Source organism: Sus scrofa, chromosome 9, assembly GCF_000003025.6.
Source record: "Sus scrofa isolate TJ Tabasco breed Duroc chromosome 9, Sscrofa11.1, whole genome shotgun sequence".
Lineage (NCBI taxonomy): Eukaryota > Metazoa > Chordata > Mammalia > Artiodactyla > Suidae > Sus > Sus scrofa.
In genome coordinates, this window is record NC_010451.4 from 4317000 (window position 1) to 4333348 (window position 16349).

The window sequence follows — 16349 nt, forward strand, 5'->3', positions numbered from 1 at the left end:
CAAACATGTTTGCCCCCTGATATATTTGCGGAGTGTTTAGGATCTGGTAACTACTTACATGGATATAGGGAGTTAATAAGAGCAATATGTGCAGAAAGGTACCTATGTTTTTGGTTTAGTTAGTGTGATGGTTAATTTTATGTCAACGTGGTTGGATCACAGGATTCTGCATAGTTGGCTAAACACTTTTCTAGGTATGTTTGTGAGAGTTAATCTGGATGAAATAGCATTTGAGTTGGTGGACTCTGTAAAACAGAACTTATTTATAAAAATTACATATAAATTATGGAGTTAAAAAGAATAATAGCTGAAATAAAATTTCATGATAAAGGCTCAACAGTATTTATTTATTTATTTTTTGGTCTTTTTTTTTTGCCTTTTCTGGGGCCGCTCCTGCAGCATGTGGAGGTTCCCAGGCTAGGGGTCTAATCAGAGCTGTAGCCACAGCAACACCAGATCCGAGCCACGTCTGCAACCTACACCACAGCTCACGGCAACGCCGGATTCTTAACCCACTGAGCAAGGGCAGGGACCGAACCCGCAACCTCATGGTTCCTACCTAGTTGGATTCATTAACCACTATGCCACAGCGGGAACTCCTCAACAGTATTTTTGACAAGACAAAAAGAAAAAAAGAGCAAATTTGCAGATTGGTCAATGGAGATTATCCGGACTGAGTAACAAAGGAAGAAGGATACAAGGAATTGAATAGAGCTGGAGAGACCTTTGAGACAGCAAGAAGGATACCAGTATTACATGCATGGAAGTCTCGGGTGGAGAGGAGAGAGAAAGAAGAAGAAAGACTACTTGAAGAAATACATCCAAAAACTGTCCAAATCTGATGAAAGCTTTTATTTGTAAACCCAAGAAGCTCAAGAGATTCCAAGTAGGATAAACTTTAAAAAATACACTTAGTAATGGAGGTAATCAAGGGACCATGCAGAAGGGATCTTGGGCTCTAAACAAAGGGGTTTCTCTAAATCTTCAATGAATGATACTTTTTTTTTTGGCCGTATCCATGGCATGTGGATGTTCCATGGGCCAGGGATTGAACCCGTGCCACAGCCATGACCCAAGCTGCTGTAATGACAATGCAGGGTTCTGAACCCACCGCACCACAGGGGAACGCCAGCAGGGATACATTTAAGATGAAAAGCAACTGAACCTCAAAAGTGGAGGAGTAGAAAGGGATGCTAAAAAAATACCGATTTATTGAGCACTAATCATATCCCAAGTACAGTCTAACTTAAACAGAGCGCTTATATAACATAGTTTCAACCATTATGCGAAGTAAGATAATGCAAAATCATCTTAGATAAGTTATAAAACTGAAATGCAAAAGTTTAGAGAGGTTACATAACTGGATTTTATTTATTGAGCATTTTACATTTCATGCACTGTTTTCTACATACATTCAGTAATTTATTGCATTCTCAACATAACCCCCAACGCTAGATATAATCATTGTCTTCATTTTACAATTCACTAAAATAGACAAAGAAATGTTTAATAATACGCTCAAAACACAAAATCAGTGAGCAGGGGAGCAAGCCTTCAAAACAAGGCTGATTTTATCTTGTGCACTGAACCACCGTCCACAGATTTGGATTTCAGTTTCAAATTCACTCCAAAGGTTCCATTTTGGTTTGGTTTGGTTTTCACTTCAAATGACCTCCCATTAGAATAACCCACCATGAGCTGCAGGATCCACTCCAGAACAAGACTGTGCAGCTTCTTGGCAAGTAACAGCTCCTTCTGAGATAACAGAAGAAAAAGCTTGCCCTGTCCTGAGCAATCAGGAGCTGCTCAAGGAGCGTATTCAATGCGTCTCTGAAAAGTCCAATTTATCCGACCAGTCTGTTCCTTCAAGCACTCCTCCCATGTCATACCATCTCTCTCACATCATAGGCTTTCAGTTATGTAACTTTATCTAGACAATTATCCTTCCCATGTATCTTCATTTCTCACCTCCAACCTCTGCAAGAAATCAGGCGGAGATCTTCCACAAACGAGGCAGTCTAAGAAGTCGACTCCGAATCTCCGTGGTCCTGGCCCCATAGATGATGGGGTTGAGCACAGGCGGGACCAGCACATAGAGATTAGCCAGAAAGATGTGCACGTGCCTGGGGACTCGGTGTTGGCCAAAGCGATGGGTGAGGAAGGAGAAGAAGGCAGGCATGTAGAAGGCCACGATGACCCCCAGGTGGGAGCCACAGGTACTCAGAGCCTTGTGCTGGGCATCACGGGATGGAAGGCAGAAGACAGCATGGAGGATAAAGCCATAGGAGACGGCAATGAGGATGGAATCCAGACCCACGGCCAGAAGGGCCATGGTCAGTCCATAGACAATATTGACAGTGATGTTGGCACAGGCCAGTCGGGCAACGCCCATGTGCTCACAGTAGGTGTGTGCCATGACACGGTGACCACAATATGGGAGTCGCCTCAGCAAGAAGATTAAAGGTGAGACAACAGTTATACTCCGGCATATCCCCAAAAGGCCGATTCTGCCTATGACGGCGTGGTTGAGAATGGTCGTGTATCTCAGCGGGTGGCAGACAGCCACATAGCGGTCAAAGGCCATGGCGAGAAGCACCGAGGACTCGAGAGCGTAGATAGAATGGACACAGAACATCTGGGCCAGGCACCCAGCAGAGGAAATCTCGCCCGCCTGCAGCCACAGAATGGCCAGCGTCTTGGGCACAGTGGTGGAGCTGAGAGCCAAGTCGGTGAGCGAGAGAAGGCAAAGGAAGAGGTACACGGGGGCGTGCAGGGTCCTGTCCGTCACTATGACCAGGACGAGGGCGGCGTTCCCGGCCAGCGCCACCAGATACAACGCACAGAAGGGGAGGGCGATCCAGGGGTGGGCCCACTCCAGCCCTGGGACCCCCGTCAGGAGGAGGGCGGCCGGGAGCCCGGGCTCACTGCTGTTGGAAGCTGGCATGGTGCTCGGCAAACAGAGGGCCCTGTCCAAGGGCTGCAGGCGGGGGGGTCACCTGTCCTGCGACAGAGAGACTGGCTTCCTTCACATAAGATCCTGGGCTGTCTGTGAAGTCATCTTTCTGAGGCTGGGAGAAAAAATCTGTTATCCGCTTGTTTAAAATCCTCTACATCTGATGTGCTTGCTCCCCCTTCTGCTACTGCCCATCCTCATCAGTCATGTTTCGACTTCTGTGTTCCAGGCATCAAGCTCAGAATATAAGCTGAGAATCTGAGCCCCGTCTAACCTTCCCGACTCTCCTCTCACAACTTTCTGTACATCATTCCCTCGTCTTCTGTCCCTCGTGTAAGTCTGGGGACACTTCTTTCCTCTTTTCTTTTTTTTCCCAAGTCTATGATATCCTATTTGCCCAAGGAGCCTTCCCCCTTTATTTCCTTTCTCTCTAGTTTTCAAACATCTGGGCAAGTGACTCTGCCTTCCAGAAGCCTTTCCTCTCTAACCTAGGTCTTAGTTTTCTCTCTGTTTTTTTTTTTTTTTTTTTTTATTTTGTTGTTGTTGTTCCAAAATCCTATTGAGCTGAAACGATGTCTTTATAAAATTGCAGCCTCCACACAAGCTGCCTGTGTCCGGACCTGGAAAGTTTGATCAGTATTTCCTAAGAGACTCAATCCTGATCGGTTTTAGTAACATAGCATTGACCTCTTGCCTCTGTGCTATAATGTTTTATTTACTTACTCTGTGTTTGTAAGCCAACTGCCCGAATATACGCCCAGTGACTTATTTCTATGTCTCTCCTGAATTGCCTATAAAGAGGTTAGGCAGCCTGAGTATACTCAAATTCCCCAGAATTGAATGTCTACAGTGTTCTGGGCAGACATGCAGGTGCAACGGAAGAAAGCAAGAGATGCATCGGGCATGGGTTGGGGAGACAGCGCTTTCCTAACAATGGCCATGCCGGCTCAGAATCCAGTGTTCCCACCAGTATAATGGTTGCGCGTATAGACCAGATCACAGCGTCAAATGCGGATAGGGGGAGATTGAGGGAGGGAGCGGGGTGGCCTTGAGCTCAAACAGTGGGCATCCCGGAAGAGTGTGTTCTTTTTGTTGTAGAATGCAGGGACGTTGCCCACCTAAAAGAATCCTCTGTAGCACACCTGGATTTCTGAACTTTAGTTCCGAGTCTGTCACAAGAGTGTTGTTACGACCTTGAGAAAATCCTTGCCTTTGTCTGGGAAGTCTCAATTTATAAAAAGCAACAGTTCAGGAATTGTAGCCTCAGCTTTTCTTCCTGTTCACTGTTTAGCACTGGATAAGTCCCACGACTTTTTGAGACTCAATTTTCTCATTTACAAATTGGAAATGGAAAATGTGACTTAATTTTCCGTAGATGAGACAGAATACAAAGACATGGGATTAAAAATTTGGACACCCAAAATAACATTCTTCCCACTTTTTAAATCACTTGGTCCCATGGCCACATAGCGGCGTGAGATGCACTAATTGTTCTGCCTCTGTCTTAGCAAAAGGAAATCCAGGTTCAGAGGAATGAAATGATGTAAATTCAAGTCACAAAGCACGTGCTGTCACAACTGAACTTAGGTCTCAGGTCCGTGGATTCAACGTTTTCCCCTCACCTGTCTCTTTACAGGGCCAACACTTTAATTTCTGTCTTTTTTCTTTCAAGGTGTCCTAGTGTCAGTATGTATTCGTACAGTACAGTTACCAATTTTCTGATCATTACCTGGCCCCCAAAGAGACAGGTGAAAGTGGAAAGCCCCTCTGACTTTCCTGGAGACTCTCACAGATGGCCCCAGACTAAAGGAAAGACGCTTGTGTGGTTGAGAGCTGGCGTCACTCTCTTCTCTTCTCCTCTGTACTCACCAGCCTCTTGTGCTCACAAAGGACGATTTCAAACCAGTTATGGTATCAAGCTGCTACTCGGAGCGCCTGTGGATGTTAGGACCAGGAAGAATGGGTACCAGCAAGATTTTCTTTCTCTGAACATCGTCTTTTGGGAAACCCGATTTCAAGGACGTACCTGTGTGGTTGACACGTGTCCCGAGTTGAGCGCGTTGAGGCTGGAGCCCTCTGATGAGTGTCCTCTGTGGGTGCGAGGTTACGTGGGCCGGTGTGCGGTGGAACAGCAGGTTTGTACAGGTGATGTGCCCTTGGATGTAATGTTTGGTTTTGAGATATGGAAGTCGCGGTTCTGTACAGGTTACATGGGTATCATTTAGAGAAGGCTAGAGTCTGAGTGTTCAATCTGAAATGTCCAATCTGCTCTCAGTTTTGTGCTCAGTGAATGTCTCCAGTTTAGCTCTGGGTTTCAGCCTCGTTGGGTCAATGGACCAGGTAAGTGTGGTTATTTATCAATTCTCTGTGATACTCTGGTATGAAAACCCAGGGGACCTGCTCTGGGGATTTGACAGAAGCAGAGATAATTGGATACGCACATACTAAAGACTGAAATTGGACATCCCTCTCAAACTATATACAAAAATTAACTCAAAATGAGTCAAATATATAAATGTTAAAAAAAAATCTGTAGCACCTTTAGAAAAGAAAATGCTTAGGTATAAATTTTTGAGTCCCTGTATTAGACCATGGTCTTGTGATATGACACACTACAATCACAAGGGATCAAAAGAAAAAAATAGATAAATTGAAATTGGACTTTACAAATAATAAACATTTTTCACTTCTATGGACAGTGTCTAGAAGTGAAAAGACAACCCACAGAATGGCAGAAAATATTTGCAAATCATATATCTGATCATTTTATATCCAAAAATACATAAAAAGCTCTTACAACTCAACAACAAAAAGACAAATAAATTAAAAATGGACAAGTGATTTGAAGAGAAATTTCTACAAAAAGAAAGAAATACACAAATAGCCAAAAAACCCAGAAAAAGATGTTCAGGAGTTCCCGCTGTGGCTCAGTAGTTAACGAATCCGACTAGGAGCCATGAGGTTGCAGATTCGATCCCTGGCCTTGCTCCGTGGGTTAAGGATCCGGCGTTGCCATGAGCTGTGGTGTAGGTCAAAGACTTGGCTCGGATCCCGCGTTGCTATGGCTGTGGTATAGGCCGGCGGCTACAGCTCTGATTTGACCCTTAGCCTGGGAACCTCCATATACCGTGGGTGCAGCCCTAGAAAAGGCAAAAAGACAAAAAAAAAAAAAAAAAGAAAAAAGACGTTCCATTTATTAGTGTTTTGGAAAGTGCAAATCAAATGAGATACCACTCTGTACTTGCTAGAAAGGTTGTAAACAAAAACAAAACAAAAAATAGACAATAACCAGTTTTAGGAAAGATGTAGAAATATTGGAATCCTTATGCATTGCTGGTGGGAATGCAAATAGGTAAAGCTACTTTGGAAAACAGTTCAGTTGTCCTTCATATAGTTCTACTTAGAGGTATCAAAAGTCCCAGCAATTTCACTCCTAGGTAAATATCCTAAAAAAACTAAAAACGTATTTTCACATAAAAGCCTGTATAAAATACTTCAGGAAGCCTTATTTCTAAGAGCAAAAAAAAAAAAAAAAAAAAAAAAAAAGATAGTAACCAACGGATTAATAAACAAAGTCTGATGTATTTATGCCATGGAACATTATCCTAGGCATGAAGTATGGATATATAATGAACCTTGAAAACATTATAAGTGAGATAAGACCGACACAAAAAGCCATGTTTTTCATTATGACATTTATAGGGACGGTTCGGAACAGGCACGTCCACAAACGCAGAGAGTAAATTGGTTCTTCTCAGGGCCTGGAGTACATGAAGACGGGGGTGACTGCTAATGGGAGTGGCGTTTCACTTGAGACTGACAAAAACGTTCTGGAATTAGAGATTGGTGACCGTCGCACAACTTTGCAAATGTCCGCAAGAACACTGAATTGAACACCTAAAACTGAACGTTATGCTATGCGTTTTATATATAAATCATAAAAATTTTTAAACATCACCGAATCATGTAATCATTGAAACGTAAACGTTCAACTGCCTGAGCCCCATTTATCTATGCAACACTCTCCATAAAGCAGATGCAAGCCCTGGATGGGGGTGGGGGTACAGAGGAAGGGGCCAGGCTGATACCCGAGATCTGAGCTGGTGGCTAAGATGAACTCATGTATTAGTGTTTATTATCTAAACATCATAGGCTCTAGAGATCTGACCACAGTGACCAAAAAATGAGTTGTAAATAAAAGTTTCAAACAGGCACAGATGTACCGTATATATGTATGCATTGACATTGTTCAGACTGTATATACTACGGTGTTTACCCAGAGCAATTTCAATAGAGTGCAAGTACTCTGCCTGATCTTTAATAGGTACTTAAATATTTTTTGAAAGAATGTTGGCGTTTAATGATTTGGGTTCTGCTACAAATATGACACAAGGCAGTTACTGCCCTAGTAAGTGGACAATATCCTTTCCGTGACAGTACTTTTTCTTGCTTCTTTAAGTTTGAAGGACTTTGAAGCAACAATTTGGCTTATTTATGTGCCTGTGAAAAGCCATCTGGGAACTTCCGGGCTGCTATTTTCCAGATCACATTCGATAAATTGGGATGCTCAGTATCCTGCTCCTGACCTCACACAGCTGTCCGGTCTAAAAGAGGATTGGCGAATTGCTGGTGACAGCCTTCTTTCATTCATCCCATTAAAGAGAAAATTCATGGCTCTGCCTGGATCTGTAACTTGCCATTATAGAGATAAAGCTGAGACTCTGTCCCTAGTTCACTGATGAGAACCGTGGTTCCAGCCATACTCTCACCATCGCAGGACTCTGGGTGTCCAGATCATCAGACACATCTGATCTGAGCTCTTGGCTTCTCTAACCTCTTCCTGGGATGCAGCCTCCACTGTTCATGTAGTCTTATTGGTTTCATATTCCATTCCTGTAGAACTATGGAATGAATTACACCTACTTCCTTTAAGTGAGAGTAGGGTCACCCACCTGTTTCAGGCTAGAAGTGGGTCCAGTGTCCATCCAGTCTGTGTGTCTGCTTGAGCTGCTGCCAGCAAATGCCAAGATACATACTTTAGGGGGCAGAAAGAGGAGCCATGTTTCACGTGGGTGCTGGTGTGTGGAGAACCTTCTGCACCTACAAGATTGGAGGAGAAGAGGGTATAGAGCGATTAGTGAATTGGCTCTGGGTCCTGTTGGGGTTACTTGACCTTTTACCCTTTTGAAGACATAGCCACACAATTCTGCTATTTCCTTCTACGCCCTCGCACCTGCGTTCGGATTTCCTCATCTGCCAGCAATGACCCTTCTTTGTTCTTTCGCTTTCCTCTCCCTTCTGCCTGAGGCTCACTGTGTTGATTTTCTGTTGCTCCTGTAACATTATCACAAATGTAGCAGCTGAAAACAACAAATGTCTCTCATCTCACCTTTCTGTAGGTCAGAATTCCTGATACCCGAGATGTTTAGGGTCTCCGAAGGCTGAAATCAAGGTTATGGCAGGGCATTTCTTCACGAAGGCTCTGGGGGATAACCTGCTTCCGGGCCCACTTCAGTTCTTGGTTGAATTCAGTTCCTTGTGCACGTGGCACTGAAGTTTCATTTTCTTTGCTGGTTGGTAGCCAGGGACTGATCTTCGCTCCGCAAAGCCGTCCCCATTATTTCTCTGCCTTTTCATTTGGTTCCCTCCACTAATGGTGGGTTGAGTGGCTCCCATGCTCTAAATCTCTCTGACGTCTCCTGCTGCTGCATGTTTCTGATTCCAGTCTGAGAAAGTTCTGTGCTTTTAAGGGCTCGTGTGAGTAGATTGAGGCCACCTGGATAATCCAAAGGGGAAAAAAAAGATCTTTAAGACCCATCGCTTTAATTTCATCTTCAAAGTCCCTCTTGCCAGGAAAGGCACATACTTAGCAGTCCCAAACATGGACATCTTTGCAGGGGGGACATTCGTCCTACTGCATTCACTTCAGTGACCTTTGCTCATTCTTTGAGAATCAAGAGTGATAGTCCATGTACCTGGAAATCTCCTCTGACTGTCCTAGAATATTCCAATTTCCGTCCTTTGTTCTGCCCTAAAAACCCTCCTTGCATCTATTCTCACTGTGTTCACTGAGCTACTCCTTAGGAGTCTTGCAAACGAGACTATGAATTTTCATACTTATTCTTCTATACCTTACCATGAACAAATTCATGCCTAATGCTACAGGAATGAATTACAGATACTTTGTTAACATACACCTCACACCACAGACCTTTAGGGTAGGGATTGAGACTTTGTTATAAATGAAAATACAGTATCTTTTTTTCATTTGAGAAAACTAAAAAAAAAAAAAAAAAAAACTTCTGAAAAAGGAACAACAGACAGAGAGTTCAAATAAATCCATGCCTCTTGATCAGGGCTTGGGGTGATTTCCCAACCTTTTTCATGACTCTCAGGGTGACTCGAAGTAAATCAGGTGACACACTAAGTCGTGCGGTGTGACAAATACACGACAAGCTGCTGCATTTTCAGCCCAGTTAGTCTCAGACAAAGAGTAGGTATCTGAGAGGTTCTTGCCTACAATAATGGAAGACCTAGGTTTAAATATCTTGCCACTAACAAGCTAATATAAATTTTCTGAGATATCCCTTTTCCTTTCTAGACTATAGTGACCTCTTCCATAAAATGAGGGATTAGACACAACATTTTCGCAGGTCCCTTCCTTTTCTGATCCTTCTTACTCCTGCATATTCCCATGAGCAATGAAATATTAAGTCGGAGAGGGTGGAACACTGTAGCTGCTCTATATTCCCAGCAGTTCATGAGCTCTTGAGCTGATAAATACTCAAGAGGCTTCTTGGATGCAGCCTTATATTGCTCAGGCCAGGGAGTTGGCAGAGATAATGGGGGGCTATGAGCAGAGCACACAGGGCCCCCACTACCACTCTTCCTTCCTCTGCACCTCCGTGCATAGAGTGTTCTCAGGTAGGTACATTGGAAGAGCAGACACTCCAGACTCTGGCCCTAAGACACTCAGCCCCAGCTAAGAAGTCTTGAGTTTACAACATCATAATCTGAAGAAGGAAAGGCTGGCTCTAATTGGAGTCAGGTTTTTTTGTTTTTGTTTTTCCTTGCATTGTTTTTCACCTTTGTCATTTACCAGTTCTACGTTTTCCATGTGGTACACTTGTTCTCTGCCTCCCTGCCAGGCTCTCTGCTTCCGACATTATTGCCTCAGCAGGGGTATCTCATCCGGCTGTAGTTTGGATGCAGATGCCTTGGTGTCAATAAGCACCCCCAAACTTTTCTGAGTGTAAACTGGCGTAAGGGTTGTAAAAACACTGGCTCCTTTGGAAGCGCTTTGCAAGACCTATTTCATGCTAAAAGATTCAAAACCGAGGCTGTCTGCATAATGCACCCACAGGCAAACAGATGCTTAGGAAGAGCTTTCGGATAAGGAAAACAAATAGATCCTCTGAATACGGAACTGAGAAAAAGTGCATCCTGAGAAGAAAGGATAGAGGCATCCAGAGGCTGGCAGAGGAACAAAGCAGATTGAAGGCTGCAGGTGAGCGTTTAGAACTCAGAGGCTGTAAAGCTTATGTCTTAAGAGTTTTCACAGCGGTTCACTCTTGAATCTTCACAACCTCATTAGCAGAGTTTCTTAGCATCTCTACAGCAAGGAGAATAAAAGCCCGGAAGGGATCTGTGACTTACCGAATGTATCTCTGGTGCCAGGCCTTGCACTGGGCCCAGTGGGGCTAAACCAATGACTGAGTCAGAGTGGAGTTCTTGGAGCTGGTGAGTCAGGAAGAAAGGTAGGGTTCACAGTTCTGTAGGGATTGTTCCAGCTGCATGACAGGAAGGTATGCTAGAGAACAGGCAGAGAAACAGGTGCCCAGGAAGATGTCGGCCTATAGCAGCGGGAATGGTGGGAAAGGAGAGAGGTTACCTCCTCTGGCAGTGACCAGTCAAGTTTTCATGGATGAGGGCAGCCTTGAACCTGGGCCCTGGAAGATGGATTGCGTTTGTATGTTCACACATTCTGGGCATCTCTGGTTCTTGGGGAGTTATAGTTCATGTTTGAGTAACAACAGGTAGAACAACCTGGGCATTTGAGGTATAAGTGAGGAAATTTTGAGAATTGAGGTCAGAAATATTGATTTAGTACTGACCCTAGAGGGCCCTTCATTCTAGGCTAGTGAGTTTGGATTTACCCTTGGGTAAGGAGGGAGCGTTCAATATTTCTTATCAGAACAGTGCCAGTTTTAGATTTGCCATTTAAAAATATTGGCCGTACTCCAGATAGAGAGTGAAATAAAGGCATGATGTTTATTAGGGGGACATTGTTATGGTGCAAGGATGTGATTTCTTGGATCCGAAGTGTGAGACTACAGGTGGAAGGAAACAGAGAAAGGTGTTGGCAGAGGCACTTAGGGGTCCGTATTTTCATTGGTTCCTATCCCATTTAATGTAGGTGAGGAAAGAAAGAGTCAAAGTGATGTTTGGATTTTGAATCTTAGTCTCAGGCATAATGATAATATTATTCAAAGAAATGGAGAACCCAGAGAAGAGCCAATTCCACAGTACAGAGAAATGATTATTAATATTGGAGCTTTCTGTCTGGTCACTTATGATGGAGCGTGATAATGTGAGAAAAAAGAATGGGAGTTCCCGTCGTGGCGCAGTGGTTAACGAATCCGACTAGGAACCATGAGGTTGCAGGTTCGGTCCCTGCCCTTGCTCAGTGGGTCGACGATCCGGCGTTGCCGTGAGCTGTGGTGTAGGTTGCAGACGCGGCTCGGATCCCGCGTTGCTGTGGCTCTGGCGTAGGCCAGTGGCTACAGCTCCGATTCAACCCATAGCCTGGGAACCTCCATATGCCGCGGGAGCGGCCCAAGAAATATCAACAACAACAACAACAATAACAACAACAACAAAAGACAAAAAAAAAAAAGAAAAAAGAATGTATACATGGATGGGTCACTGGGTCACCCCGCAGTACAGTAGAAAATTGACAGAACACTGTAAACCAGCTCTAACGGAAAAAAATAAAAATCATTATACAAAAAATTTTTAAAAATGAACTATAATATTGTAGCTTTCAGCAGCTAGGTGCTATTCAGTTTTGCAAGAAACTATGAAGAAGAGACTTTCAGTAAATGAAGTTATTCATGGAGAAAACACCATAAGATCCACGGATAGAAGAACAAAAAGTTGGGTGGAAATATGGGAGTCCAGTGCATCTTGACTGTCTGGAAGGTCATCTCTGGATGGACGTTTCTGTCCCTCCATTGTATGTCCGATGAATGGATGGAAGAATGAAGAACTGAGAGGTTATATAGGAGGAAGAAAGCTGGGGAGTCATAACAAGGTAGCAAATGGTCGGTAGGAGAGTGGACAGAGGAAACGTTGATGGCTTGAGGAAGAAGTGGACTGCTCAGGAAGCGGGAAGAATAGTCAAGGTGAACCAAACTGATTAGGCTGCAATGTGAGGGGCAGGATGGCACGTGAGAGTCTTAAAATATCAGCTCCAGGTCCTGAATAAGCTGCCTATTTGTCTTTTCTACAGGATAGTGGTCCTTCAATCTAAGTATTTTTCCCAGCATGGGCGGTAACCCTCACAACAGCTCAGAGTGGCCAACTTTCATCCTGACAGGGCTCCTGGGGCTGGAGACCTCCCAAGACTGGCTGTTTCTGCTCCTTGGTACCCTGTACGCGGTCTCCATCGTGGGCAATGCCCTCATCCTATTCATTATCAAGGAGGAGCAGAGCTTGCACCAGCCTATGTACTACTTCCTGTCCCTGCTCTCAGTTAACGATCTAGGCGTGTCTTTCTCCACACTGCCCACGGTGCTGGCCACATTTTGCTTCCACTTCAGGGAAATCAGCTTTGATGCTTGCATGGCTCAGATGTTCTTCATCCACCTCTTCTCCTTCATGGAGTCTGGGATTCTGCTGGTCATGAGCTTTGACCGCTATGTGGCCATCTGCAAGCCACTGCGCTACGCCACTGTGCTCTCCGATGGCCGTGTTGTACGCATGGGCGTGTCTGCCTTCATCCGCAGCTTCTGCCTGGTTTTCCCGCTGCCTTTCCTGCTGAAGAGGTTGCCCTTCTGCAAGGCCAACGTATTGTCCCATGCCTACTGCCTGCATCCGGATCTGATCCGTCTTCCCTGCGGCGACATCACCATCAATAATCGTTTTGGTCTCTTCATTGTCATCACCACCTTTGGCCTGGACCCTGCACTCATTCTCCTCTCCTACGCACTCATAGTGCGCTCCGTACTCGCCATCGCATCCCGGGAGGGACGGCTAAAGACGCTGCACACGTGTGTGTCACACATGTGTGCGGTGCTCATCTTCTATGTGCCCATGGTCGGGGTGTCCATGGCCGCTCGCTACGGGAGGCACGCTCCGCTGCACCTGCACACACTCCTGTCCCTGGTGTATCTCTTTGTGCCTCCGATGCTCAACCCTGTCATCTATTCTATCAAAACCAAAGAGATCCGCCAGAGGCTGTGCAGAATGCTGGTGGGAACCAATTTTTAAGCAGGAGACAGATGGAAAGGCCCACACTCAAAGGATGTTTACTGTTACTCCACAGATTGGGGTTTTCAAGACCTGTTTGGCAAGACTTTTTAAACTGCCCTTTGGGAACGAGTCTACTCTTAGGATTTCTACTACCGCGTGTACACCCTGGCATGAGCCAGGAGGTTTTGGCAGGGTATACTGGGTCATAATTTTTAAAAAAAGGAATTGAACAATTTCCTCTTTTGGGGGGGTATTTTTAGGGGCAAACCCACAGCATATGGATCCCAGGCTAGGAGTCCAATTGGAGCTGTAGCCGCAGGCCTACACCACAGCCACAGCAAGGTCAGATCTGAGTGGTGTCTGTGACCTACACCATAGCTCACAGCAATGCTGGATCCTTAACCCACTGAGCGAGGCCAGGGATCGAACACTTGTCTGCATGGTTACTAGTCCAGTTGGTTAACCACTGAGCTACAATGGGAACTCCTAATTTTCTTTTATTATTAATCCAAAAATTTACATCATTAAAATGAGTCAGTCCTTTTGTCACAATTGCTTCCAGTTATCCTTGTTTGAAGCAAATTATCACAGAGGAAATTGCTTCCTACCATGAGAACCCAATCATCATGGCTAAATGATTCTTTTCCCCAAGGTTATGTCAAAGACAGTTCTTGTTTAAATCTTTGTGGACTCTCCCCACTGTTTTCAAAAGTCGACGCATCATTCTGCGTTTCCACTCGCAGAGTGCGCGTGTCTGAACGTCTCAACGGCCTCACCTCCTTGTTGCCTTCTGTTTTTTTTTTTTTTGGAAAATAGCCCTCTTGACAGGTTTGAGGTAATCTCCCATTGTGGTTTCCATAGGCATTTCCCTGATGACTGGGGACATTGAGCATTTTCTCATATACCTGTTTGTCTTCATGGGGGGAATAGATGCAATCTGGGGAGACAAGATACCATAATTACTGTGTGTGGTAGCCCCCAAAAGGGGCAACTAACACAGCCCATGGGGCCACAGATTTCCGGAGGGAACAATGGTTTGGATTAATTAAGGGAGAAAAGTGCATCAGATACTTTACAAAATTCTATTCCAAAGTGAAAAGATGGTTTAGGTTGGAACGGTCTTGTTTTAAAAAAAATTATGTCATGACCCAAGCGTGGGCCCTTTTGCAAAACAGCACTATGGAGCTGATAGGTGTCTAGACACTTTGACCAAAAAAGTTGGAGTCGTGTGTGCCTGGAATATGTTCTTTTACATGCGATTCTCTAAAGAGCAGGGTAATCCGTTTTGCAGAACTTCAGGGAAAAAAGGCTGATGGTGTTGTGCTAATAATGTAGTTATGGTAAAAATATTAGCTGTGTGTTAACTATTTGCTAAATGCTGTGCTGGGTGCTTTGAGTACATTAAAAAAATAAGACAGCACAGAATCATCTTTCATGGCTCTTATGTACTCATGCAGGAATAGATAGTTTATTGTTTACATTAAATCACTTAATCACCACTCTGCAGAGGACTAGATAAGATCAATGGAGAATGTAGTATAAACATTTGTTAGGCTAGGAGGTTAGGAGAATCTTCCACGGGGATAATTTAAACCAAGATCCAGATAGAGGAAGAGAAGGTGTTTGGAGAAAAGCTCTATGATTGGGGAAGCAGCACTCCTGAAAGCCACGAGGAAGGAATAAACTTTGCATATGCAAGGACCTGAAAGCTCATTGTGGTGACAACAGGGGGAACAAAGGGAAATTGGCTCAAGACCAAGTTTGAAAGGAGGGCGTTGGTTATGCCACACAGGGTCTTCCAGCAAGGCTGGACGTTTATCATTATGGGAATGGAAATGATACGATGGAATTTTACTTAACATCGTTCTGTGATTTGGAAAGTGCATTGGAAAAGGGCTGAATAATGGTAGGGAAATCGGTTAAGACTTTGCTGTAATTATCTAAGGTTAACGTGGATATTCTGACTAGAGAGTAAGTAACGCAGAGTGGAAAGAAGCTGATTCAAGATTTAGGAGATCATATTTCTGCAAGCAGCATTTGTAAGTCCAACATGTATTTAATGAGCTGCCTGAACATTTTTTTTTTTTTTTTTTTTTTTTTGCTTTTGCTTTTAGGGCCACACCAGAGGCACATGGAGGTTCCCAAGCTAGGGGTCAAATCAGAGCTATAGCTACGCTGGATCTGAGCCACATCTGTGACCTACACCTCAGCTCATGGCAATGCCGGATCCTTAACCTGCTGAGCGAGGCCAGGGATCAAACGTGCAACCTCACAGTTCCAAGTCGAATTCGTTTCTGCTGCACCACGATGGGAACGCCTGCCTGAACGTTTCTAATTCATCCTTCAGGACTCAGTCTGAACCATCCTTCCGAAAGGTTCTTAGTCACGACACCCTGAAGACAATGAACACAAGCACTTACGGGTTTAGTCTACTGTCCTGACGGCTGTGAGAGCAGAGAGGGCGCATCTTCTTCACTGCGGTGCTTCAGCTCCCCTCTGCGGTTCTGTCCCTTAGGGATGAACCTGCACCAACCACGACAATGACACGGATGCATCGTGCTGTCAGGGAACAATGACAAACAGAATTATTACACGGGCAGAAATCAGCTTTGCAGCTCAGCTAGCACATCCTACCTGGTGGGAGATACCACAATTACATTTGAGGTGAACAAAGAATAAGAGAAGGGGCATAATCATGAAATTCAAAAGCTTTGTGTCCTAAATTCTGATAGGCGGTTCCCTTCACCCGATCCTCAACAGCAACCCATTAGTCCCTGGTCCTTAGTGGGCCAGTCCTGCCTTCTCCTTACAGAGGCTTGATGGATGCTGCCCTTCAAGTCCCTTTTTTCTCTGCTTTAATCTTCTACTCTAGCTGGAGATTGTCTTCAGGCATGCATGTAGAGTATATTTATTTATAAATGTG

At 44.5% G+C, this 16349-nt stretch overlaps 2 protein-coding genes across 2 annotated transcripts; one reads left to right on the forward strand and one right to left on the reverse strand.

Annotated features, from left to right (window-relative positions):
- Positions 597-3422, reverse strand: LOC100525938 (olfactory receptor 52D1-like). The gene has a single exon (XM_021102668.1). The coding sequence runs from the start codon at positions 2942-2944 to the stop codon at positions 1988-1990; it is 957 nt and encodes a 318-aa protein (XP_020958327.1). The 5' UTR covers positions 2945-3422; the 3' UTR covers positions 597-1987.
- Positions 11806-13679, forward strand: LOC100526123 (olfactory receptor 51I2-like). The gene has a single exon (XM_021102669.1). The coding sequence runs from the start codon at positions 12500-12502 to the stop codon at positions 13442-13444; it is 945 nt and encodes a 314-aa protein (XP_020958328.1). The 5' UTR covers positions 11806-12499; the 3' UTR covers positions 13445-13679.

Bases quoted from the DNA above. Each gene is read 5' to 3' on its own strand.
- LOC100525938 (XM_021102668.1), bottom strand. From the start codon at position 2,944: ATGCCAGCTTCCAACAGCAGTGAGCCCGGGCTCCCGGCCGCCCTCCTC.
- LOC100526123 (XM_021102669.1), top strand. From the start codon at position 12,500: ATGGGCGGTAACCCTCACAACAGCTCAGAGTGGCCAACTTTCATCCTG.